The sequence below is a fragment of the Pseudophryne corroboree genome, chromosome 1, assembly GCF_028390025.1.
Source record: "Pseudophryne corroboree isolate aPseCor3 chromosome 1, aPseCor3.hap2, whole genome shotgun sequence".
NCBI classification, from domain to species: Eukaryota; Metazoa; Chordata; class Amphibia; order Anura; family Myobatrachidae; genus Pseudophryne; species Pseudophryne corroboree.
In genome coordinates, this window is record NC_086444.1 from 415,797,727 (window position 1) to 415,825,332 (window position 27,606).

Sequence of the window (27,606 nt, forward strand, 5' to 3'; positions counted from 1 at the left end):
ACACTGACAGATATGAACGTTATCTCGTTCATATCTTGCAGTGTTATCGCCCAGTGTGTAGGGCGCATTAGGCTGCTTTATTTTTAAACTGCAATTGAGATTTCAGTTTGAACACACTACACCCAAATCTAAATCCCTCTGCACATCCCATCTGCAGTGCAACATGGTTTTGCCCATTAGTGTGCTTTTTTGCTTTATTTACAAACCTGAATCAGACCCATAGACCCAACAATTGCAAGCACAAAATCTAGCGGCTTTACTTCTGAAAAAGTGTTCCACACCTCATGTGAAGGTGTGTACACAAGCTGAGATTTCTCCCCTTCGATTGTGACTATATAGACATAATTACAAGGAAAGTCAATGCACATCTCAAGGTGTTTGGCAGCTAGCGACCCTGATTCGTACTTCTGCGGGGCCGGTATCGCAGGGCTAGATAGACTGTGCAGGCAAGTCAATCTTGACTATATAGTGTACTGTCTAGTACATAGTATAGTCATAATTGGCACTTAGTCAAAATCGTATATAGACAAAATCGAAAGGGCAGATAGTCAATATCGGTGCTTCTAGGCTCTGGAGGAGTTCAAGGGAGATCTCAGTCAAAATCGGGCCTAGTCAATATTCCACCATGTGTATGCACCTTAAGGCTTGTCCTACCACTATGAATGTTTCATTTAAAATTACAATGAATTGAGTCAATTTATTTTGTGTAACCAAAGATGGATTTGTACATTTCTAAAAACAATCACTAAAATGTTACACCATTCCCACATCTACATATCCATTATGTTCACGTAACACTAGTGCACAATCTGTATGTTCTTCAAGAAAAAAAAATCACACCACCGACAGGTCCATCATATAATCCTCATAGTTTACACCAGTTTCCTAATCTCAGTCCTCAAAGAACCCCAACAGTCCAGGTATTAAGGATATCCATGCTTGTGCACAGATGGTATAAGCAAACTGACTGAGGTACTAGTTAAGTCACAGGTGCTTAAGGATGATTATCCTAACCACCTGGACTGTTGTGGTGACTTGAGGACTGCATTTGGAAACCACTGGTGTTACACCTTTTCAGTCTTCTACATGTCATTCTGGTAAACTTCACACCTTCACCCAATGCTTTTATTGTGGCATTACTCAGGGATGAGCAGTACCAGAACCATTCTATGGAAGAAATCAGTGAAATCATTGGAGAAATGAATAAAATAATTCAGAGTTGATCTCATCAGCAACTTTGTTAGCAGTTGGGCAAAACCATGTGCACTGCAGGGGGGCAGATATAACATGTGCAGAAAGAAATAGATTTGGGTGGGGTGTGTTCAAACCGAAATCTAAATTGCAGTGTAAAAATAAAGCAGGCAGTATTTATCCTGCACAGAAACAAAATAACCCAATCTAACTCTCTCTGCACATGTTATATCTGCCACACCTGCTGTGCACATGGTTTTGACCAACTGCTAACAAATTTGCTGCTACGATCAACTCCGAATTACCCCCAATATCTGCACACTTATCCAGTGTGGAAGCTACTATAAACCTTGTAGCAACTTGCAACTTTACGGGAAAGCACCTTTTTTCACAGAAAGAAAACCCTGGCTTTCTCTAGCTGTGCATATATATTGGGTACAAGTCATACCAACTTCATATTTTCATTTCCACCATGTAAACCTCCATCTTTCTGTAACACATAATTGTCTATGACAATGCCAAATCTGCTCCATATCAAAAATCCTGTCACTTTATTTCTATGTCCATAAAATTCAACAACCTGACATTTCTGAATTACAGTATGTTCATCATGTGACTGATATGCCTTCCCCACAGCCACATGTCCAACAGATAAAACTCCATATGGTGTCAACATCTTCCTATCCATTGGAGAGTTTCATTTTATCAGGGACATGTATCAAACTTTCTAAAGAAGACAAGTGGAGACTAATAGGCCCTACACACTGGCCGATTTTCAGAAAGATATGAACGAGAACTCGTTCATATCTTTCAGTGTGGAGACTCCAGCGATGAACGATGCGCGTCCCCGCGCTCGTTCATCGCTGGTCTCCCGTCGGCTGTGCATGCAGGCCAATATGGACGATCTCGTCCATATTTGCCTGCACTTCAATGCAGCCGCGTGACGGGGGGAGTGAAGAAACTTCACTCCCCCCGTCACTGCCCCCCCGCCCCCGGGTCGCTCGTCGGCCGTATCCGCCGTCGGGCAGCTCGGCGGCGGGTCGGCCAGTGAGTAGGGCCCTTAAGGGGGACATGTACTAAGCAGTGATAAGAGCAGAGAAGTGAGCCAGTGGAGAAGTTGCCCCATCAACCAATCAGCAGCTCTGTACAATTTTATAGTATGCAAATTATAGATGTTGCTTCAGTGCTGATTGGTTGCCGTGGGCACTTCTCCACTCTTATCACTGCTTAGTAAATGTCCCCCTAAGTCCATAACAACAAATCAGCTTCTAGCTATATTTTAATAAATAACATTCTTTTAAATTGATAGGGAGGAACTAATTGGTTGCTATGGTAAACATAGCCACATGTCACATATAAATGTCACTAACATAAACTTATCTCCAGCTACAACAGTACATCAGGTAAATGTCACAGCACAAGGGTTACATAGGGCACTGCTCACACCATCCTTCTCCTTTATTGTCTATCAGTCATTTGTTTTCCTCATGTACATTCCCAGCAAACGCTACACCTTCTCCACATTTACACATTGTAGTATGTATACTCTTCTCTTTTTGCGAAGCCAAGCTAAAGTGGTTTTCTTTAAGTGAACATTTCATTATCTAAAGGTGTGTACACACGGTGAGATATGTACTAAAATCGCAAGGAAAGTTAGTGCATATCGCAAGGTGAAAGCCACCTTGTGATTCCGATGCGCGGTCCCGCATGGTCGGTATCGCAAGCCTAGATAGGCGGTGCAGGCAGGTCAATTTTGACTATCTAGTATAAAATTATAGTCAAAATTGGCACTTAGTCAAAATGGCAAGCACAGTCTATGTAGGATTGCAATACCGACCATAGTCCATATCACACAGTGGGAATCAAAAAGTCAAAATCTCAGTGTGTACATACCTTAAGACAGTGGTTCCCAAACTGTGTGCCTAGGCACCCTGGGGTGCAGCAAGGCTCTTGCATGGGTGCCACAGGTGATGGTCCTTCCAAATCATATTATGGTGATAGTGATAGGCAAAACCAGTGCTAGGGCCCGCCAGTCATAAAACATGTGGACAAACAGAAGCACAACTGTACAGCATCACATACCTGAACCTAAGGATGACAGGTAGGTACAATTTACTTAGTCTAATATTTTTGAGCAAATTTACCAGTAAAAAAACTTTTACCCAGGGTTGCAATGAAAAAAATGCTGATACTCTTGGGGGCCATAACTCAAGAATGTTTGGGAACCACTGGTCTTAAATAACACTCACTATCGGATCACTTGCCCTGTATCTAGTGGATCAAGAGGAGAAGGAAAGATGCTCTTATTCTAATACCATGGAAACTTGTACTCACTTTATGTCCCATGCCCGCACTTCTGTGGGCACAGGATGTGCATGCATCCCATCACACACACTGCACTACTCTATGCACGTTCCCGTGATCACACTGGATCAAACAACCCCGGCACAGAACCATGCATCTTTTACCTAGACAGTTACACGCACTCTGCCACCATGTTACATGCCCACTTTGCTGTCACGTGACGGGAGATTCGGGGAGCAGCTCAGACACCATCACATTAGCGGCAGCAGCAAAACTTCTCGGATCCCTTCCGCACATGCGCACAAGCTGCGGGAGCGCGGGCAGTGCTTACTGCGCGCATGCGCATGCTTCCATCCTTACCAAAACAATATTTTAACTATTTTGCGTCGCCGCCTGTTGCGCATGCGCCGTGGAGACGGGCGGCGACTGGAGACGTAAAGTGGCTGAGTCACATGATCAGTTTCCATAGCGATTGTAAACAGAAAAAGGTACACACAGTAACACAGGCCACATAGCGTACTGGAGACTGACAGCGCTATCTGAGGGAGGAGAGCGGCTCGGTGCAGGTGCGGTGTAGTGTCCTGTCTCTGTCCGGCTGTAATACAGCGGATAGATACCTCACACCTCCCAACTTTACCCATTTCACCCGTGACATAATGCTCTATTCTGGTTTTTGTTTCTGTACTAAATACCCCTCATTTGCAGCAACAGTACTATGGAGCCCCATCGCCACTATGCTGTACTTAGCAATGTAGCCAGGAAACCTCTGCCAGTTGCCAACCCTGCTCGCCTCTCTCTATACAGCGGGATAGGTTTGGGAAAGAGGTATACCCCCACTGGCATTAAAATTAATAAAGGAGATGTACTAAGAGAAAAGAGCGGAGAAGTGAGCCAGTGGAGAAGTTGCCCATGGCAACAAATCAGCCGCTCTGTATAATTTTACAGTATGCAAATGATAAATGTTACTTCAATGTAGATTGGTTGCCACGGGCAAATTCTCCACTGTCTCACTTCAGTGTTTTCACTGCTTAGTACATCTCCCCCATTGTACCAAATGAGAAAATACTAAAGTGTCTTTTTTGTTTAACTTGTGTAATGCTGTGGTGCATAACTTTAGATGTTTCTTTTTCCATTTTGCTACAGAAGACTTTTATTAATATATAAATTCATATCAACAGCATACATAAATGCAATTAATTTTATTTTACTTGCTTTCTAACATGTTTTAAAAATGTGCATTACAAGCGCCAGTGCGTATATAGCATTTCAGCTGCTATGTTGAATTTCACTTGTAGAGAGAGCAAAGTATAGCATGTATAATATGATACTGTCAAGGTAAAAACAAATTGCATCTTTTAGATGAATTATGTATTAAAGTAGTAGTACAGGCCTGACCAACCTGTGGCTCTCTAGCTGTTGTGAAACTACACATCCCAGCATGCTCTGCCATAGTTTTACCATCCCCTAATAGCAAATCTGTGGCCAGGCATGCTGGGACCTTTAGTTTCACAACAGCTGGAGAGCCACAGGTTGGCCTGGCCAGGATAAGTGCATAATTGAATGTACACTTGTCACCTGCTTGAGGAGTGTACATTGTGATTTCACACGGCACATGCTAGCACCACCACTGTCTTTTGCTCAGCTGCATTATTAATACATTCTTATTTATTTGCTAATTACAGTCACGCATTCTTAATCTGATGTGTGCACAGAACAAAACTGTCTGGGAAGAAATCAGCACATTTCTTTTACTTTAGAAATTCCAAAGGCTTCTTCAGACATGGCGTCAGAGGTCCTCCCTGTGGCACAGTCACCGATGCTGTCCTCGCCATCACAATCTCCTGTTGGAAGTATTGGTAGACTGCTCAAGCCAAATCACAGTAAGATGATGCTCAACATTGACAGCCTGAAGATGCTGGAGCCTGGACGTAAAAAACTAACTTCAGTAGAGACACAGAGGGTAGTGGCAGTGCTTGATGAGACAATAAAAAAGCTACAGCTTGTCAGTCTGTTTCAGCATGCGTTTGAAAACCTGGATAGATATAGCATAGTGTTTGGTACGGAGCTGATGGGTGCTTTGCGGGAGCACCAGAGGCTACAGGACAGCATGCAGCGACAACTCCGACTAATGAATAAAGAATCAGATGAATGTGAGGAAGAGGACGGCTCCAAATGGACAAGAAAAAACCTGGCAGAAACATTGGATGTGAATTTGACAGCATTTGGTGAGGGAGTTAGAAGTTCAGTAAGGAATACTTTGAGGCTATTTTTGACCAACCCAACTGCCTGTGAAGCTTTGACATCGGAAAGTCATGTAAGGGATGCGGCAGCACAGAAACTGCTCCAGTTCCTTTCAGAGTTGAGAGGATGTCTATTTGAAATGCTTCTGACCAGTCCTCTAGAGCATAATGAGAAAATGTGTTACCTCCAGGAGATCAGTCTCCGTGACAACAAGAACAGAGAATATTTAGCAACTTTGGAAGAAGAGCTTAATGCAGCAATTCTTGATCGTGACACTGAGGTATACAATATATAAAATAACATATCTGATGTATCAATCTTTTTTTCTCATACGTCCTAGAGGATGCTGGGGACGACATCAAGACCATGGGGTATAGACGGGATCCGCAGGAGACATGGGCACTCTAAAGACTTTCCATTGGGTGTTAACTGGCTCCTCCCTCTATGCCCCTCCTCCAGACCTCAGTTTTAGAGTGGATGCACTCTGAGGAGCTCTACTGAGTTTCTCTGAAAAGACTTATGTTAGGTTTGTTATTTTCAGGGAGAACTGCTGGCAACAGTCTCCCTGCTTCGTGGGACTGAGGGGGCAGAAGTAGGAACCATCTTCCTGAAGAGTTTCATGGCTCTGCTTCTGGCTGACAGGACACCATTAGCTCCTGAAGGGTACTGAACGCTAGCCGTGTCTAGATGCTCACTCCCACAGCCCGCCGTCACCCCCCTCACAGAGCCAGAAGTCAGAAGACAGGTGAGTAGAAGAAGACAGATCTTCTATCAAGAAAAGTGACGGCTGAGGTACAGCGCGGCTGGCGGGAGTGCAGCGCTCCTTTGCTGCCCACACACACAGGCACTGCAGGGTGCAGGGCGCGGGGGGCGCCCTGGGCAGCAAAAACACCTCTATAAACTGGCAAAAAGGGGGCATAAGATGCCCAGGCACAGCCCTACCCCTGCCAATATAAATATTATAAAAAGTTTCTGAGGTAAAAAGGGCGGAGCTTCTTCCTCAGGCAGCCAGCACACTGCTCAGTGCCATGTTCTCTCTCCTCAGGCAGCAGAGAAATCGCTGGTCCTCCACTTCTGACTACAAGTATCAGGGTGCAAAACAGGGGGGCGCACAAGCGAATTTGGTGCTTTACAAGTGTGTTTTACTGTGTAAAAAGTGCTGCATGTCAGTGGACATTTTGTGTTCACAGGCATTAGATACTGGCACTGGGGTTGTGAACTGGCTGCTCCTAAACTGTGTCCCTCTGACAGATTTTACTGTGGGTCTGTCCCCTAATAAGTCCCAGTGTGTCTGCGTGTGTGTTGTACACGTGTGTAAGACATGTCAGAGGCAGGGAGTTCCTCCCCGGAGGAAACCATTTTAGGGACACAGAAGTGTAATGTGGTGACGCTGCCGGCACACCAAGAGCCTGCATGGATGAAAGAAATACGTGATAGTATGGATCATATTAATAGGAGATTAGATAAGTCTGAATCTCATGCTGAGTGCTGGAGAAAATCTGTGGAAGATGTTATTTTTCAGGGCTCTGTTCTTCCATCCGCAGGCGACCCCTCTGGGTCACATAAGGGACCATTTGCAAATATTGTGAATACTGATACCGACACGGACACTGATTCTTGTGTCGACGATAGTGACTCCAGGGAAATAGATCATAAATTGGCAAAAAATATACAATATATGATTGTGGCTATAAGGGAAGTTCTGGAAGTCACGGAAGCCACTCCTGTACCTCAGGAGAAGGCCTATTTCTATAAAGAAAAGAAATCTAAGGTCACTTTCCCTCCTTCCCACGAGCTTAAAACACTCTTTGACGGGATGTGGGTGAATCCCGAAAATAAATTTCGTATTCCCAAAGGAATTCAGATAGCTTATCCTTTCCCGGTGGAGGACAGAAAAAAATGGGAGGTTGACAAAGAAGGTAATTCTCCCTGCACCTGGCACGGCTTCACTAAAACAGCCGGCAGACCGAAAGATGGAAACTACATTGAAATCCATTTATGTTGCCAATGGTATGCTGCTCAGGCCCACAATTGCTTGCGCGTGGGTGAGTCGCGCCATTGAAAAATGGTCAGAAAGCGTGTCATCAGAAATTGAGATGATTGATAAAGATGTGATACTCCTTAAGTTAGGGAATATCAAAGATGCTGCCGCATACATGCTAGAAGCGATGAAAGATATTGGACTCTTGAGTTCACAAGCCGCTACCATGGCAGTATCGGCTCGGCGGGTGTTGTGGATTCGCCAGTGGAAAGCGGATGCAGATTCAAAAAGAAATATGGAGGCTCTCCCATATAAAGGTAAGGCCTTATTTGGCGATGGACTGGATGCGTTAGTCTCGGCGGCTACCGCAGGTAAGTCAACATTTTTGCCCTCTGCGCCTGCACCGGCAAAAAAGACATATCACCTGCACATGCAGTCCTTTCGGCCCAATAAATACAAAAAAGCGCGAGGTTCCCCCTTCTTTGCGGGTAGGGGAAGGGGAAAGGGAAAGAAGTCCATAGCAGCTTCAGGTTCCCAGGAGCAGAAGTCTACCCCTTCTTCTGCCAAATCTTCAGCATGACGCTGGGGCTCCTTTGCGGGAGGCCGCTCGGGTGGGGGCACGTCTCAAACTGTTCAGCCAAGGTTGGATTCTGTCTGACCTGGATCCCTGGGTGTTGCAAATAGTGTCCCAGGGATACTGTCACAATCCATGTAGTTTCTCCTCCATAAATTTAAAGGAATAAACAGAACAGGACACCTGTCCCTAACTGTTATTCTTCCGGCGCTGATATCAATTAGTGATTAATTAATAGTTCATCAAAAGCAGCTGAGTAGGACAACTAGCTAGGTTGCCAACTATATAGAAACAGAAAAAAAGTGTATACTCAGCGCTATATGTACACTGTATTTAGTTAAACTATAGTGTGCAGTCTGTCATATAGAATAATTGACTCAGTAGAACTAAAAAGATACGTATAAATGAATTCTTTATGCAATATCAATAAAAATGACACATTTCAAACAAACAAGCAGCATATATTAGCAACAAATAATTAATAAGTATTAATGATAATTAATATAGCATACAATATGGTGAACTTTCTTTGTTATAATGCTGTATAAAATTGAAATACACTGGCGTCCCAGTGTTTAATAAAATGTCCCGCAAGGAATAATCACAGCCTTGTAATGGTGAGCTTTTATATAAATTGGTGTATAGTTACCCATGTGCTGGTTCCTGAGAATTTAAATGAACAGGGTCCGTTTGATTATCTGTGCACATATAAGGGTATGTATTTAGTTGAGCTGATTAAAGCTGGTTTAGAAACTGCCGTGTAATAACTACGGCTGTACTCCGGGCAATTGGAGAATCTTGATAGCCTGTATATAGGACTCCAAAGAACTCGCTTCCTCGTCACGGGTGTTAGACCTCACTGCGGAGGCCAGCAGCAATCACTCAGTGCGGGTGAACGGAGTCCCGGATGTCTACAGCACAACACAGAAATCGATGTCAGTGCTCCAGCTGAAAGCCGCCGGCTGAAGCGCCCGGCGTTTACCAGGCCGTGATGGATTGTGGCTGTGAGAAGCCGTATGCAGGATCAATCAGCACGTATAGCCGAACAACTGGACATAGAAAGTGGGCGTCAACGCGTTTCGTCTCCTTGGCAACCGGAGACTTCCTCAAGACCTGGTCCTGGAAGCGAGTTCTTTGGAGTCCTATATACAGGCTATCAAGATTCTCCAATTGCCCGGAGTACAGCCGTAGTTATTGCACGGCAGTTTCTAAACCAGCTTTAATCAGCTCAACTAAATACATACCCTTATATGTGCACAGATATTCAAACGGACCCTGTTCATTTAAATTCTCAGGAACCAGCACATGGGTAACTATACACCAATTTATATAAAAGCTCACCATTACAAGGCTGTGATTATTCCTTGCGGGACATTTTATTAAACACTGGGACGCCAGTGTATTTCAATTTTATACAGCATTATAACAAAGAAAGTTCACCATATTGTATGCTATATTAATTATCATTAATACTTATTAATTATTTGTTGCTAATATATGCTGCTTGTTTGTTTGAAATGTGTCATTTTTATTGATATTGGATAAAGAATTCATTTATACGTATCTTTTTAGTTCTACTGAGTCAATTATTCTATATGACAGACTGCACACTATAGTTTAACTAAATACAGTGTACATATAGCGCTGAGTATACACTTTTTTTTTAGTTTCTCCTCCATGCCTGGGGTGGCGCTCTCTGCTCTGGTGCTCAGCGTTCTGCTCTGTATCTGCAGCTTGATTAGTAGCTGTTACCACAGCTGTGAGCAGCACATGAAATCACTACTTAGGCCAGCCACACAGGCTCCCTGTTGCCAGTTCATCGAGTCAAGATTGTTACAGCTTCTGGTCCTGGTCATGCTGGTCTCTGCTGCTTAATCGACCAAAGAACTGCCAGTGCTCTTGTTCCCGGCGAGTTTCTCCGCAGTCTACCCCAGTGTCTCCGGTGCTTCCAGCGTTAACTGCTGCACAGCTTCCAGCGTTCTCAAGCAGCTTCTGGACTTTAATGTGTCTCGGTCATCAGCGTGCTGGGAGTCAGTGTCTGCATCAGAGTCTTTAAGTATTATTTTCAAGTTCCTAGAATCATCAGTGTCTCCAGTCACCGTGTACTACTCTGCAAACCACCAGTATCTTTAATTGTTATTCTCGAGTTCCTGGAATCATCAGCGTCTTCAGTCACAGTTTTCTACTCTGCAAACCACCAGTGTCTTTAATTATTATTCTCAAGTTCCTGGAATCATCAGCGTCTTCAGTCACCGTTTACTACTCTGCAAACCACCAGTGTCTTTAATTATCATTCTCAAGTTCCTGGAATCATCAGCGTCTCCAGTCACCATTTACTACTCTGTAAACCACCAGTGTCTTTAACCATTATTCTCAAGTTCCTTGAATCATCAGCGTCTTCAGTCATCGCTTACAACTTTGCAAATCATCCGTGTTTTCAATCATCATTCACAAGTTCCTTAACTCGTCGGCATCTTCAGTCACCATTTACAAGTCTGCAAATCACCAGTGTCTTCAATCATCATTCACAAGTTCCTTAACTCATCAGCACCTTTAGTCACCGTTCACAAGTTTACAAATCATCAGTGCCATCCTGTGATCCAGTTACAGTGCAATCCTGCAGTCCAGCTACAGTGCAACCCTGGTACGTGCATACTCTACCACAGTCTACATCATTTTCATGTACTCACAGTCTCTTGGCATCCCATGTCCCCTCAGTTTTCCCTTTGTGTTCTCTAGTTATTCCTGCTTTATATTTATTGTTTACAGTTGTACATTGCTTTAATAAACTTGCTATTATACCGTGAACATCAGTCCCTGCTAATATGTTCTCACAATGGGAGATCCAAACGAATTCTGACAGTATGAACTGGCCAAAAACAAACAGCAGGGGAGATAATTGCAGTCTACCTGAGGGAGTTTTCTCACAGCTCGTTAACCCCTCAGCTCCCGGGACATCACCTTCTTTAGATTTGTTACAACTGGGGGTTTTAAAGGAGAAGTTAGACCAGCTACAGACTTTAGTGTCCGGTATTCTATGCGTTCTTCCTGAATTCCTGGGGAGACTGGTGGACCCCAGTAAAATAGTTTCAGAAAAGGAGTTTTCTTCTGACCCATGGACTAGGCATGCTAGGGGCACCTCTCCTCCTCAGACAAGAGGCAAGTTCCAAAGTTTCCCTCGACCTAGCCTCTCTGAAACAGAACGCCAGTATCGTAGAGACTATAAACTTTACCTGTATTGTGGGGGTCAAGGACATTTTATTTTAACCTGTCCCATTCGAAAACCAAGAAATGGGGGCAGAGTGTATCTCCAATCTTTAAAAACCATCTGTCACAAAACTGGTCTTCCACCTAGAGTTTCCAAGCCTGTCGCCCCAGGAGGGGGTTCTTCAGAGTGTCCAGCCCCAAGAAGGGGTTTTTCAGAGTATCTTGCCCCAAGAAGGGGTTCTTCAGAGTGTCCAGCCCCAGTGAGGGGTTCAGAGGGTCCAGCCAGAGAGACTACAGAGCGCTGCCCAGCCAGAGAGACTACAGAGCGCTGCCCAGCCAGAGAGTCTACAGAGCGCTGCCCAGCCAGGGAGTCTACAGAGCGCTGCCCAGCCAGGGAGTCTATAGAGTGCTGCCCAGCCAGGGAGTCTATAGCGTGCTGCCCAGCCAGGGAGTCTATAGCGTGCTGCCCAGCCAGGGAGTCTATAGCGTGCTGCCCAGCCAGGGAGTCTATAGCGTGCTGCCCAGCCCGGGAGTCTATAGCGTGCTGCCCAGCCCGGGAGTCTACAGAGTGCTGCCCAGCCTGGGAGTCTACAGAGTGCTGCCCAGCCCGGGAGTCTATAGAGTGCTGCCCAGCCCGGGAGTCTATAGAGTGCTGCCCAGCCAGGGAGTCTATAGCGTGCTGCCCAGCCAGGGAGTCTATAGCGTGCTGCCCAGCCAGGGAGTCTATAGCGTGCTGCCCAGCCCGGGAGTCTATAGCGTGCTGCCCAGCCCGGGAGTCTACAGAGTGCTGCCCAGCCCGGGAGTCTACAGAGTGCTGCCCAGCCCGAGAGTCTACAGAGTGCTGCCCAGCCCGAGAGTCTACAGAGTGCTGCCCAGCCCGAGAGTCTACAGAGTGCTGCCCAGCCCGAGAGTCTACAGAGTGCTGCCCAGCCCGAGAGTCTACAGAGTGCTGCCCAGCCCGAGAGTCTACAGAGTGCTGCCCAGCCCGAGAGTCTACAGAGTGCTGCCCAGCCCGAGAGTCTACAGAGTGCTGCCCAGCCCGAGAGTCTACAGAGTGCTGCCCAGCCCGAGAGTCTACAGAGTGCTGCCCAGCCCGAGAGTCTACAGAGTGCTGCCCAGCCCGAGAGTCTACAGAGTGCTGCCCAGCCCGAGAGTCTACAGAGTGCTGCCCAGCCCGAGAGTCTACAGAGTGCTGCCCAGCTCAGCCCAGTGAAGTGGGGGCTCTTGCCTCAGGCCAGCCCCGTGAAGTGGGGGCTTTTGGCTCAGGCCAGCTCCTTGAAGAGGGGGCTCCTGCCTCAGCCCAGCCCCGTGAAGAGGGGGCTCCTGCCTCAGCCCAGCCCCGTGAAGAGGGGGCTCTTGCCTCAGCCCAGCCCCGTGAAGAGGGGGCTCTTGCCTCAGCCCAGCCCCGTGAAGAGGGGGCTCTTGCCTCAGCCCAGCCCCGTGAAGAGGGGGCTCTTGCCTCAGCCCAGCCCCGTGAGGAGGGGGCTCTTGCCTCAGCCCAGCCCCGTGAAGAGGGGGCTCTTGCCTCAGCCCAGCCCCGTGAAGAGGGGGCTCTTGCCTCAGCCCAGCCCCGTGAAGAGGGGGCTCTTGCCTCAGCCCAGCCCCGTGAAGAGGGGGCTCTTGCCTCAGCCCAGCCCCGTGAAGAGAGGGCTCTTGCCTCATCCCAGCCCCGTGAAGAGGGCGCTCTTGCCTCAGTTCAGCCCCGTGAAGAGGGGGCTCCTGCCTCAGTTCAGCCCCGTGAAGAGGGGGTTTCTGCCTTAATTCAGCCCCGTGAAGAGGGGGCTTCTGCCTTAGTTCAGCCCCGTAAAGAGGGGGCTTTTGCCTTAGTTCAGCCCCGTGACGAGGGGGCTTTGAGCATTATGTCAATCTCAGAAGAAGAATCTAGCACTCTCGTTTCTCACAACACAGGCCTTATATCTAGACACATAGGCACTGTTGTAGTCCTGGGTTCCAATTTTACTACTAACTTGTTGGCTCACGATTTGGGTACAGCCCAGTCCCCCAGGACTTCCGGGAAGGACCAAATCCAAAAAGTACCATCCAAGTCTCTAGTCAAAGTTCGGTTAGGATCATCATATATTTCTGACCAGTCTCCTGAAAGTCTATCCCCTCCTCAATGTCCTGATGATCCATCTCCAGTGTTTCTAGAAAATCAAGTTTCCACTTCACAGAATTCATCCAACGCTCCATCTTTGGATTACTTTGATGGAGATTTAACGCAATACTTCGCACTAGTTAATCGATATGTTTCTATGATGGAGACAGATCCTTCCCTCGGAATTACTCCATCCAACATAGTTAAATTTTTATTCCTGACCTTCAAAGGAGAAGCCGCGGCTTGGGCTAGTCCACTAATTGAGACCAATGACCCAGTTCTTCTCAATCTTGTGGCCTTCAGTGAAATGGTAATTAAGAAATTCAATTCATGGTCTTACCAGTCTTCAGTCCCAATTGAGGTTCCTGCCCAGCCGGGGTCAGCTACGGTTCCTATCTATCTTGGTTCATCCGAGAATCCTGTTGCCAGCTTAGAGACTCCAGCAATCAGCTTACCTGTTGGTTTTCTTCAGCTCCAGTCTACTGTTCCTACTGGGAAATCCACAAAAAGGAGAAAGAAGAAAAAGGGAAAATTTAAGTTGAAAGCCTCTGTTGGACTTCCTTGGCAGCATGAGGATACCCTGATATGCCCTCTACCTTTTTGATTCAGACTCTGACATGTGTTGAGCGTCTGGAATCCGCTCCTTAGGGAGGGGGTACTGTCACAATCCATGTAGTTTCTCCTCCATGCCTGGGGTGGCGCTCTCTGCTCTGGTGCTCAGCGTTCTGCTCTGTATCTGCAGCTTGATTAGTAGCTGTTACCACAGCTGTGAGCAGCACATGAAATCACTACTTAGGCCAGCCACACAGGCTCCCTGACAGGCTCCCTGTTGCCAGTTCATCGAGTCAAGATTGTTACAGCTTCTGGTCCTGGTCATTCTGGTCTCTGCTGCTAAATCGACCAAAGAACTGCCAGTGCTCTTGTTCCCGGCGAGTTTCTCCGCAGTCTACCCCAGTGTCTCCGGTGCTTCCAGCGTTAACTGCTGCACAGCTTCCAGCGTTCTCAAGCAGCTTCTGGACTTTAATGTGTCTCGGTCATCAGCGTGCTGGGAGTCAGTGTCTGCATCAGAGTCTTTAAGTATTATTTTCAAGTTCCTAGAATCATCAGTGTCTCCAGTCACCGTGTACTACTCTGCAAACCACCAGTATCTTTAATTGTTATTCTCGAGTTCCTGGAATCATCAGCGTCTTCAGTCACCGTTTTCTACTCTGCAAACCACCAGTGTCTTTTATTATTATTCTCAAGTTCCTGGAATCATCAGCGTCTTCAGTCACCGTTTACTACTCTGCAAACCACCAGTGTCTTTAATTATCATTCTCAAGTTCCTGGAATCATCAGCGTCTCCAGTCACCATTTACTACTCTGTAAACCACCAGTGTCTTTAACCATTATTCTCAAGTTCCTTGAATCATCAGCGTCTTCAGTCATCGCTTACAACTTTGCAAATCATCTGTGTTTTCAATCATCATTCACAAGTTCCTTAACTCGTCGGCATCTTCAGTCACCATTTACAAGTCTGCAAATCACCAGTGTCTTCAATCATCATTCACAAGTTCCTTAACTCATCAGCATCTTCAGTCACCATTTACAAGTCTGCAAATCACCAGTATCTTCAGTCATCATTCACAAGTTCCTTAACTCATCAGCATCTTCAGTCACCATTTACAAGTCTGCAAATCACCAGTGTCTTAAATCATCATTCACAAGTTCCTTAACTCATCAGCACCTTTAGTCACCGTTCACAAGTTTACAAATCATCAGTGCCATCCTGTGATCCAGTTACAGTGCAATCCTGCAGTCCAGCTACAGTGCAATCCTGCAACCCTGGTACGTGCATACTCTACCACAGTCTACATCATTTTCATGAACTCAGTCTCTTGGCATCCCATGTCCCCTCAGTTTTCCCTTTGTGTTCTCTAGTTATTCCTGCTTTATATTAATTGTTTACAGTTGTACATTGCTTTAATAAACTTGCTATTATACCGTGAACATCAGTCCCTGCTAATATGTTCTCACAATGGGAGATCCAAACGAATTCTGACAGATACAAGCTGGAGTTTCAAGACGTTTCCCCATGCCGATTTTTCAAATCGACCTTGCCAGCGTCTCTTCCAGAAAGGGAAGCAGTAACAGCGGCAATCCAAAAATTATGTCAGGATCAGGTCATAGTCCTGGTACCTTTGTCACAACAAGGGGAGGGGTTTTATTCAACCCTTTTTTGTAGTTCCAAAGCTGGACGGCTCGGTCAGACCGTTCCTAAACCTGAAAAATCTGAATCTCTACTTGAAACGATTCAAGTTCAAAATGGAATCACTGAGGGCAGTGATTTCCAGTCTGGAGGAGGGGGACTACATGGTGTCGGTAGACATAAAAGATACTTACCTGCATGCTCCCATTTATCCTCCTCATCAAGCTTATCTGAGATTCGCGGTTCAGGATTGCCATTACCAATTCCAGACGTTACCTTTCGGTTTCTCCACGGCGCCGAGGGTATTCACCAAGGTGATGGCGGAGATGATGGTTCTCCTGCGTGAAAAAGGAGTCAATATAATTCCTTATCTAGACGATCGCCTGATAAAGGTGAGATCCAGGGAGCAGTTGTTACAAAACATCACACTCTCTCTGTCAATACTCCAACAACACGGTTGGATCATAAATTATCCAAAGTCACAGTTGGAACCGACGTCAAGATTGTCTTTTCTCGGGATGATTCTGAACACAGAAGTTCAGAGAGTATTTCTTCCCGGTGGAAAAGGCTCTGGAAATCCAGAAAATGGTAAAACAGATATTGAAACCATCGAGTGTGTCGATCCATCAGTGCATTCGGTTGTTGGGGAAGATGGTGGCGGCCTACGAGGCCATACAGTTTGGCAGGTTCCATGCCAGGGTATTCCAGTGGGACCTGTTGGACAAGTGGTCGGGATCCCACCTACACAGGCACCGGAAGATAATCCTGTCGTCAAAAGCCAGGTTTTCGCTCCTGTGGTGGCTACACAGTTCTCACCTACTAGAGGGACGCAGGTTTGGGATTCAGGACTTGCTCCTGGTAACCACGGATGCAAGTCTCCGAGGCTGGGGAGCTGTCAGTCAGGGAGAAAGCTTCCAGGGAAAATGGTCAATTCAGGAAGCCTGCCTTCACATAAACGTGCTGGAATTGAGAGCCATTTACAACGGCCTTCTACAAGCGGTACATTTTCTTCAAGATCATCCCGTGCAGATCCAGTCGGACAATGTAACAGCAGTTGCATGCATAAACAGGCAGGGCGGAACGAAAAGCAGAGCGGCAATGGCAGAGGTGACGAAGATCCTCCTCTGGGCAGAAAGACATGTAAAGGCTCTGTCAGCAATTTTTATTCCGGGAGTTGACAACTGGGAAGCAGACTTCCTCAGCAGACACGATCTCCATCCAGGAGAGTGGGGCCTACACCAAGAAGTCTTCACAGAGGTGACAAGTCTTTGGGGAGTTCCTCAAGTAGACATGATGGCATCTCATATCACCAAGAAGCTTCAGAAATATTGTTCCAGGTCGAGAGACCCTCAAGCAATAGCAGTGGATGCGCTGGTGGGCCAGTGGGTGTTCCGGTCAGTGTATGTCTTCCCTCCACTTCCGCTGATCCCAAAAGTGCTCAGGATCATAAGAAGAACAAGAGTTCGAGCAATCTTCATTGCCTCAGACTGGCCAAGGAGGGCTTGGTACCCAGATCTTCAGGAGTTGCTCATAGAAGATCCTCGGCCTCTTCCTCTTCGCGAGGACCTAATGCAGCAGGGGCCGTGCGTGTATCAAGACTTACCGCAGCTACGTTTGACGGCATGGCTGCTGAGCACCGGATCCTAGCCCGAAAGGATATTCCCAAGGAAGTCATCTCCACCCTTATTCAGGCCAGGAAAGTTGTAACATCGAAACATTACCACCGTATTTGGAGAAAATATGTGTCTTGGTGTGGATCCAAGAAGGCTCCTACGGAAAAGTTTGAGTTGGGACTTTTTCTCCATTTTCTGCAGGCTGGTGTGAAGGCGGGCCTGCGATTGGGATCAATCAAGGTCCAGATTTCGGCCTTGTCAGTGTTCTTCCAAAAACAATTGGCCTCTCTTCCAGAGGTTCAGACCTTCGTGAAAGGGGTTCTGCACATCCAGCCTCCATTTGTGCCTCCAGTGGCACCATGGGACCTTAACGTGGTGTTGCAGTTCCTTCAATCAGATTGGTTTGAGCCTCTACAAGAGATAGAGTTGAAGTTTCTCACTTGGAAAGTGGAGATTCTTTTGGCATTGGCATCCGCGCGGCGGGTGTTTGATTCGGGGTCCTTGTCTCACAAGAGCCCTTACCTGATCTTCCATGAAGATAGGGCAGAGTTGAGGACTCGTCAACATTTTCTTCCGAAGGTGGTTTCATCTTTCAACATAAACCAACCTATTGTGGTGCCAGTAGTTACTTACACGTTCACTGGGTCAAAGTCTCTAGATGTGGTTAGGGCTTTGAAGATTTATGTCACTAGAACAGCTCGAATACGGAAAACAGAGTCTTTGTTTGTCCTGTAGGCTCCCAACAAGATTGGGTGTCCTGCTTCCAAGCAGACTATTGCGCGTTGGATCAGAAGTACAATTCAGCACACTCATACTACGGCTGGATTGCCGTTACCGACGTCGGTGAAGGCCCATTCCACTAGGAAGCTGGGCTCATCCTGGGCGGCTGCCCAGAGGGTCTCGGCATTGCAACTTTGCCAAGCAGCTACTTAGTCAGGGTCAAACACATTTGCTAAATTCTACAAGTTTGACACCTTGGCCAATGAAGACCTCAAGTTTGGTCAATCGGTGCTGCAGGGTCATCCGCACTCTCCCGCCCGTACTGGAGCTTTGGTATAGACCCCATGGTCTTGATGTCGTCCCCAGCATCCTCTAGGACGTATGAGAAAATAGGATTTTGATACCTACCAGTAAATCCATTTCTCCTAGTCCGTAGAGGATGCTGGGCGCCCGTCCCAGTGTGTACTTTACCTGCAGTTTAGTTATTAGAATTACACAAGTTGTGTTATCTTAGTTTTCAGCATGTTGCTGCAATTGGTTCATGCCTGTTGGCGTGTGTTATGTTGAATGCCATGTGTGCGGCATGGTTGAGGGTGTGAGTTGGTAGATATCTCACCACTAGTTTAAGTAATTCTTTCCCTCGAAATGTCAGTCTCCCTGGGCATAGTTCCTACAACTGAGGTCTGGAGGAGGGGCATAGAGGGAGGAGCCAGTTCACACCCAATGAAAAGTCTTTAGAGTGCCCATGTCTCCTGCGGATCCCTTCTATACCCCATGGTCTTGATGTCATCCCCAGCATCCTCTACGGACTAGGAGAAAAGGATTATCCTGGTAGGTATCAAAATCCTATATTTTCATCATGTTTTGTTACTTTTACAGAATTGGAGAATTATTCCTTTTAGCTACTGATGGACTATATGTAATTAACTCTAGCCTATGCAGAAGGATAAATACCTGTGTAATGGAATTTATATAGCAGCCCTTTGAGTATGGCCCTTATTGATTTGTTGTTTACAGCATAAATTAACCCTTAAGTGAACTCCTTGATTATCCCTTTAAACTGGTTTGAGTTGAATCAACTTTAAAAGTTATTTAAAAATCATCCTGTCCATCAATATTCACAACATGGAATTGACAGAACCAAGTAAAACAAAGGCCGTGGTTAGGTACAATTCATATATAGGTAAAAATTGTTTACCAGGATAGGGAGGGATGACAAGACAATGCTGTACGTATAAACTATTTTAAGTATGGATTCATACACATTATGGAACATTTTGGGATGAATCTTAAAACTCAACAGAAACGGTAATAACTTAATCCAGTGTTTATCAAATTTTCTTGAATCACAGCACCCTAGAGTATCTGAGTATTCTCCACGGCATCCGTACGCCAAAAGTCTATTTTTTCATAAACTCTGCAAAAATTATTACATTTAATAAATTGTGCTTACCTGCCCTCCTTAGGTTCAGTTATGTGGTGGTTGTGGTGGACAGGGTTGTGCTTCTCTTTATCCATATACCTGTATTTATGATTGGCAGCCACCAGCACTGGCTTTGCCTATCTCATTGACCAAAAAATATATAGTTATGGTAGACTTACTGTCGATATCTGTATTTCTCCTAAGTCCACAGGATAAACATTGCGATATGAGGTAGCGTCAGCGAATTGGCACGAACAATCAAAAGCTTTCGGCCTCCCAGAGTGCAACGGGCCAGTTCCCTATATCCCCGCCTCCTGGCTCAGGCAATTCAGTTGTTTTCCAAAGCTCAAGGCAGGAGCATCATAGAGAACCCTAATCAGGCGAGGAGAACACACATGCACACACTTCCGTACAAGGAAGAAGAGGTTAGTAGGTATGAGGATCCTTAAATCAGGGGCATCAGGGTGGGATCCCTGTGGATACTGTGGACTTAGGAGAAATAGAGTTATCGACGGTAAGTCTACCATAACTACGTATTTCTGCTGCAGGGTCCACAGATTATCCACAGGATAAACATTGGGATGTCCCAAAGCAATTTCAGTGGAGGGGACGCTCCTGATTGGACAGGAGAATCCTTTGCCCGAATGCAGCGTCCTGAGAGGCAAAGGTATAATGTCTAATGAATGTGTTAATGGAAGACCATGTGGCTGCCTTACATATCTGTTCAGCTGAAGCACCATGTTGTGCTGCCCATGAAGGACCTACCTTACGAGTAGAGTGAGCAGAGACATTAGCTGGAATAGGGAGATCAGCTTGAGAATACGCTTCTGAAATTATCATCCGAAGCCACCTCGCCAGTGTCTGCTTGTCAGCAGGCCATCCTCTCTTGTGAAATCCGTAGAGAACAAAGAGAGTGTCTGTCTTTCTGATGACACTGGTATGATCCACGTAGATCCTTAAAGCATGGACTACGTCCAATGATGCATCTCCCGCAGAAAGATCCAGCCCTTGAAAAGCCGGAAATACGATTTATTCGTTAAGGTGGAATTTAGACCCCATCTTAGGAAGATAACCAGATTTGGTTCTGAGAACCGCCCTATCTGGATGAAATATCAGAGAAGGAGGGGGACATGCCCCTAAGTCTGAAACTCTTCTAGCTGAAGAAATAGCCAGTAGAAAGAGAACCCTAGCTGTCAACCATTTAAGATCCACTTGCTTCAGTGGTTCAAATGCGGCAACTTGAAGCACCTTTAAGACTAAACATAGATCCCAAGGAGCAACAAAGGTTGGATGTGAAGCATTCCTTGGAAACAAGTGTGAACCGTCCTGTAGGTTAGCAATTTTCTTTTGAAACCATACAGTCAATGCTGACAACTGAACTCTCAAGGAAGCCACCAGTAGACCTTTGTCCATTCCTGCCTGAAGGAATGCTAGGACTCTGGAAACTCTGAAAGACCTACGGTTAAATTTCCTGTCACTGCACCATTGAATATAAGCCTGCCATATCCAGTAATAAATGTGAGCTGAGGATGGTTTCCTTGCTCTAAGCATTGTTTGAATTACCTGTTGTGAGAATCTTCTTGCTTTCAGGATGGAAGTCTCAAGAGCCACGCTGTAAAAGACAGCCAATCCAGGTGCTTGTAATAGCAAGGACACTGAGACAGTAGATCTGGACGTTGAAGGAGTAGGAACGGAGTATCCACCGACAGCCTCTGCAAATCTGTGTACCAATGTCTTCTGGGCCAAGCCAGAGCTATTAATATCATGACGCCCTTTCCCTGTTTTACCTTTCGCGTCACCCTAGGTAACAGTGGAAACACATAAGCCAGACGAAAGTCCCATCTTACTGACAAGGCATCCACAAATTTCGCATTGGGATCCTTTGTCCTTGACCCATATGCAGGAACTTTGTTTTTTATGACGGAAAGCCATGAGATCTACCAGAGTCTGGAAGACCTCGGGGTGTAAAGCCATTTATTTGCATGAATGGCATGTCGACTAAGAAAACACGCTTCCCAGTTTAGGACTCCCGGAATGAACACTGCGTACAAGGCTGGATTATGAAGTTCTGCCGACCTTAATGTGCGGCTTACCTCCTACATTGCTTTTTGGCTGTGAGTTCCTCCCTGATGATTGAGCTGAAGAATGTACTTTGCCTAAATGAGTGCCATATATATGGCCCGAAGTGCCAATATATTTATTGGCAGGCAACTTTCTTACTTAAATATAGAAAACACAGCGCTTATGCTAAACCACCAAAAAATCTGTTAATTATTAACAATTTTAAAACACATCAAATTCCTGCTGCTCCCACCGGTGGTACTGTTCCACCAATTAATAGAAAGCACAAATGGATTTAATCAAGGGAGTGCTGAAACCAAAGTCAATTTATATCACAGATTTATTACAGTCCACATACAAAACAACAGTTAAAACAAATTAAAGGATAATATCCGGATATTTAAAACAATATTGTGCACTCAATAATCCATCCCATGCCCTGAGCTCAGATTTAATGAATGTCCGTTTATTTATAAAGGTCCGTTCAAACCCCGCTTGATAAATTTAATTGTATCTGACTGTAGCCACGTTGTGATGGTGATAAAATAGATACAAACAGTCTCTTTGCATTCAAGCAAATAGTTACAGTCACTGTAAAAGCTTTTGATACGTAGCGGGAGGGGGAGAGCACTGTGTGGTGAATGTCTTACACAGCAGTATGCTACGACCCCTTGATCATCCCAGCCGCAGCCCGTCTTAGACAGATACTCACAGCCACCTCGGCTTCCTACGGGGTGCGGACCGCCTTTCGCTCGGTCACGCTATTGCTTTGTCCCCAGTTGTATGTCTCGTAGGCACTCTGTGCGGCAACGGGATAAAGTGTAGAACGTCTCAGGGCACCGGGATCAAAGCAGTATAGCCCTACTGGCTGTGAGTATCTGTCTAAGACGGGCTGCGGCTGGGATGATCAAGGGTTCGTAGCATACCGCTGTGTAAGACATTCACCACACAGCGCTCTCCCCCTCCCGCTACGTATCAAAAGCTTTTTAGTCTTGCCAGACTTGTCAGATTGAGACTGTTTGCCATAACCCTTCCTTTTGCTTTTCCCTGGGTCCGAAAGGGCAGAAAAGCTGGAAACCCAGGTTTGGAATTGTGTGTTGAATTAAATTTCACCTTCTTGGAGTCTGCTTCTGCCTCCAACATACTGTCTACTTCTTTACCAAAAAATGAATATCTCCAGTAAAAGGCAAAGACTCTAGAACTTTCTTGGATTCTGAGTCAGCCTTCCATGTACACAGGCAAACAGCTCTGTGAGCTGCTACTGCTGAGGCTGATGCTTGAGGGCTGCTTCTTCCATATTGTTGCTCTCTAGATGCCAATGAAAGATCATCCTCTAATGCATCAGCCCAAGCTGCCACTGGTTTTGTCATCCAGGATGACGCCATGAATGGTCTTACAATTGCCCCAGACAAGGAGAAAATGTTTTTTTTTTTTAAAAACCATCTATTTTCCTATCCGTAACATCATTTAATGTAGGCAGTGTAGATTTTTGCATCAATCCAGTGACATGCGTATCTACTTTGGGAGCCACCTCCCTTTTGAAACAGTCCCCAGCTGGAAGAGGATAATGGGAATTCCATTTCTTTGAAATTCTAAACTTCTTACTGGGTGTTACTCAAGCCTCTTGCATAATCTCCGTCAGTTGTTATGACCAGAAATTCAGTCCTGACTGTTTTGGGACGTTTAAACACAGGTACGTTGGATTTTAACAAAGACTCTGCTGCCTCCTTAAAGAATAGAGTGGATTTCATAGCACTAATTAGCTCAGGTATGTCCACTGAGCTGGGACCTTCATCCTCATCTCTGTATGCAGACCCAGAATGTGAGGAGTCCTCATCCGAAGAGTCCCCCTCTGAAACATGTGTAGACTGTGACTATGTTGTTTCATATCTGTGTATTTTATTTTCCACAGGCCTTTCAGCCTATTTTTGTTGAAAGGTTGCAGATTCCTGGACTGGATGTGATAACCCCCAGGGGAAATGTAGCATGTAAGGGTTAACAGGGTAACCTATCCATGGTATAGGAGCTGGCATTATCCGCTCAGCTATATTGGATGTCTATACAAAAAGAAGCCCATGGGGGTTCTACTTGAACCTGTGCCTGCCTTGGATTATTCAGGAGGCTTTAGTGAAAGCTAAAACAATTTGCACATAATCCATTTTGAACCAGATCCTGAGAAGTTAACCCATCTTTGCAAGATAAACATGAATCAGTGTTGGTGCTGCTGTGGAGAGTGTATCCTCCTCACCCTTGCCTCTCTTAGACATGATAAACAAATCACACACCTGTACATTGTTAATTACACAATGTGTGACTGAAATCACTTTAAAACTTGTTAAAGTAACATACATTCCGATCCCTCCCTGCCTTGCACCAGCATTGAGGATCGGTATATACACATAAACTGACAGTGAATAGTAAAGTCAGCAACCACACTAGCAATCAGTCACAAGTTATACATTAGTATAATAAGCAATATAAGCACATAATCACATACAGATACATTTCCATTATGCAGGAGAACATATTACTGCATTACCTTTATATAGGACTTTTAAACATATTCAGTCGCACAGCGAAAGAAAGCAGCAGCAATAGTTTACAGACTCATTTGCATCAGGCACTTATCCAACTACTCATACGTAATGGTAGGTAGAGACTTAGTGCTGTATCACCTAGCTCAGGAAAGTGGGATACAGGGAGACTTCACCCTGATTCCAGGATCGATCAATATGTTAGTGAACTCCGAGTGGATCCAAGACACCAATAGTGTACACAAACGCCCAGTGAATCCACAGTGAACACAGACGCCCAAGTGAACATCGACGCACCAGTCACCTATGCTGCGACTGGGTCCATCAGAAACACAGCGTCTGAGACGGAAGGGGAGATCAGTTCATGGCGGGAAACTCGGAGGAAACTGGTCATGAACCGTGGGGGGGACCGGCGACCAAGGGAGCGTCTTAATCCCCAATGTTAACATCAACCGAAGGGATCACACTAATCCCTGGAGCCTATGATCCCTGAGGCCTAGTGCTGGTGCTGTGGCAGCTGCATCAGCGACTGTATGGTAGTCTCCTTCCCGAAACACTGTGGCTGTGTATTGCGTCTCCCCCGCTAACCAGAACTGACGCCTTACCTGCTCACCGTGCTACGGCCACAGCCTGGTAACGTCTGCTGGACTTGCTAGTACATCCTACACAGATGCTCACCGAAACAACACTGTACACGTGGGTAAGCATTGTCGCTACCCAGCGGAGAGTTGTTGGAGCGACTATAAAAAATAAATTAAATAAGCTTATAGCTGCCAAAACCAGCAGCCCATAGATCGTGGTCCAGCTCGTGATGCATCAACAGAAAGACTGAATTGCCTGAGCCCGGAGGTGGGGATATAGGGGACTCTCCCGTTGCATTCTGGGAGGCCGAAAGCTTTTGATCGTTGGTGCCAATCCACTGACACTACCTCATATTCCAATGTTTATCCTGTGGATAATCTGTGGACCCTGCAGGAGAAACATTTTATTTGGTACTGGACCAACAACTCAAGGCACCCCTGCAAGTGCCTTGCAGCACCCAGTTTGGGAACCACTGGTTGAGTCCCTGAAAACAGATTGAGTTAAGTACTTAGATATAGATGTACGTTTAATTTTACTGAGGTTTTCCAGTGACAGATAAGGTTTTCTTTTCAGCATTTGAAACTCTAAACTATAGAGACAAACTCACTAACATAATAAATAAAATATATCATCACCTAATCTAAATTTCTTTGCATGCTGAGCGGAAAACACATCCTATCCATAATAAGCAGGGTTGGACTGGCCCACAGGTGTACAGGGGAAACCCCCAGTGTGCCCCACTGCCTAGGGACCCACCTCCTCCCCTAGGGATCAGGTTCCATACTGTGCACTCGAATTATATATGCTACCATAAACTAGAGATGAGCGCCTGAAATTTTTCGGGTTTTGTGTTTTGGTTTTGGGTTCGGTTCCGCGGCCGTGTTTTGGGTTCGAACGCGTTTTGGCAAAACCTCACCGAATTTTTTTTGTCGGATTCGGGTGTGTTTTGGATTCGGGTGTTTTTTTCAAAAAACACTAAAAAACAGCTTAAATCATAGAATTTGGGGGTCATTTTGATCCCAAAGTATTATTAACCTCAAAAACCATAATTTACACTCATTTTCAGTCTATTCTGAATACCTCACACCTCACAATATTATTTTTAGTCCTAAAATTTGCACCGAGGTCGCTGTGTGAGTAAGATAAGCGACCCTAGTGGCCGACACAAACACCGGGCCCATCTAGGAGTGGCACTGCAGTGTCACGCAGGATGTCCCTTCCAAAAAACCCTCCCCAAACAGCACATGACGCAAAGAAAAAAAGAGGCGCAATGAGGTAGCTGTGTGAGTAAGATTAGCGACCCTAGTGGCCGACACAAACACCGGGCCCATCTAGGAGTGGCACTGCAGTGTCACGCAGGATGGCCCTTCCAAAAAACCCTCCCCAAACAGCACATGACGCAAAGAAAAAAAGAGGCGCAATGAGGTAGCTGACTGTGTGAGTAAGATTAGCGACCCTAGTGGCCGACACAAACACCGGGCACATCTAGGAGTGGCACTGCAGTGTCACGCAGGATGTCCCTTCCAAAAAACCCTCCCCAAACAGCACATGACGCAAAGAAAAAAAGAGGCGCAATGAGGTAGCTGTGTGAGTAAGATTAGCGACCCTAGTGGCCGACACAAACACCGGGCCCATCTAGGAGTGGCACTGCAGTGTCACGCAGGGTGTCCCTTCCAAAAAACCCACCCCAATCAGCACATGATGCAAAGAAAAAGAAAAGAAAAAAGAGGTGCAAGATGGAATTATCCTTGGGCCCTCCCACCCACCCTTATGTTGTATAAACAAAACAGGACATGCACACTTTAACCAACCCATCATTTCAGTGACAGGGTCTGCCACACGACTGTGACTGATATGACGGGTTGGTTTGGACCCCCCCCAAAAAAGAAGCAATTAATCTCTCCTTGCACAAACTGGCTCTACAGAGGCAAGATGTCCACCTCATCTTCACCCTCCGATATATCACCGTGTACATCCCCCTCCTCACAGATTATCAATTCGTCCCCACTGGAATCCACCATCTCAGCTCCCTGTGTACTTTGTGGAGGCAATTGCTGCTGGTCAATGTCTCCGCGGAGGAATTGATTATAATTCATTTTAATGAACATCATCTTCTCCACATTTTCTGGATGTAACCTCGTACGCCGATTGCTGACAAGGTGAGCGGCGGCACTAAACACTCTTTCGGAGTACACACTTGTGGGAGGGCAACTTAGGTAGAATAAAGCCAGTTTGTGCAAGGGCCTCCAAATTGCCTCTTTTTCCTGCCAGTATAAGTACGGACTGTGTGACGTGCCTACTTGGATGCGGTCACTCATATAATCCTCCACCATTCTATCAATGTTGAGAGAATCATATGCAGTGACAGTAGACGACATGTCCGTAATCGTTGTCAGGTCCTTCAGTCCGGACCAGATGTCAGCATCAGCAGTCGCTCCAGACTGCCCTGCATCACCGCCAGCGGGTGGGCTCGGAATTCTGAGCCTTTTCCTCGCACCCCCAGTTGCGGGAGAATGTGAAGGAGGAGATGTTGACAGGTCGCGTTCCGCTTGACTTGACAATTTTGTCACCAGCAGGTCTTTCAACCCCAGCAGACCTGTGTCTGCCGGAAAGAGAGATCCAAGGTAGGCTTTAAATCTAGGATCGAGCACGGTGGCCAAAATGTAGTGCTCTGATTTCAACAGATTGACCACCCGTGAATCCTTGTTAAGCGAATTAAGGGCTGCATCCACAAGTCCCACATGCCTAGCGGAATCGCTCCGTGTTAGCTCCTCCTTCAATGCCTCCAGCTTCTTCTGCAAAAGCCTGATGAGGGGAATGACCTGACTCAGGCTGGCAGTGTCTGAACTGACTTCACGTGTGGCAAGTTCAAAGGGCATCAGAACCTTGCAC

General features: G+C 46.0%; 2 protein-coding genes across 10 annotated transcripts in view; one reads left to right on the plus strand and one right to left on the minus strand.

Moving 5' to 3' along the window:
- The window catches only part of TPCN1 (two pore segment channel 1), an 89,421-nt gene extending 85,600 nt beyond the window's left edge, over positions 1–3,821 (minus strand). For 2 of the 7 annotated variants that reach the window (XM_063913304.1, XM_063913303.1), the window contains exon 1: positions 3,660–3,821. The gene's annotated coding sequence lies outside the window, so the exon portion shown is untranslated. Of the gene's footprint in view, positions 1–840; positions 871–3,084; positions 3,108–3,525; positions 3,632–3,659 lie in introns of those variants that run through there. The other 5 variants (XM_063913298.1, XM_063913299.1, XM_063913301.1 and 2 more) reach the window with 5 other exon arrangements.
- Positions 3,822–3,926: 105 nt separating this feature from the next.
- IQCD (IQ motif containing D) overlaps positions 3,927–27,606 on the plus strand; it is a 31,650-nt gene continuing 7,970 nt past the window's right edge. Inside the window, exons 1-2 of one of the 3 annotated variants that reach the window (XM_063913306.1) lie at positions 3,927–3,983; positions 5,178–6,016. In XM_063913306.1, coding sequence (XP_063769376.1) covers positions 5,276–6,016 — 741 coding nt within the window. In that variant the 5' untranslated portion in view covers positions 3,927–3,983; positions 5,178–5,275. Of the gene's footprint in view, positions 4,062–5,177; positions 6,017–27,606 lie in introns of all 3 variants that reach the window. The other 2 variants (XM_063913305.1, XM_063913307.1) reach the window with 2 other exon arrangements.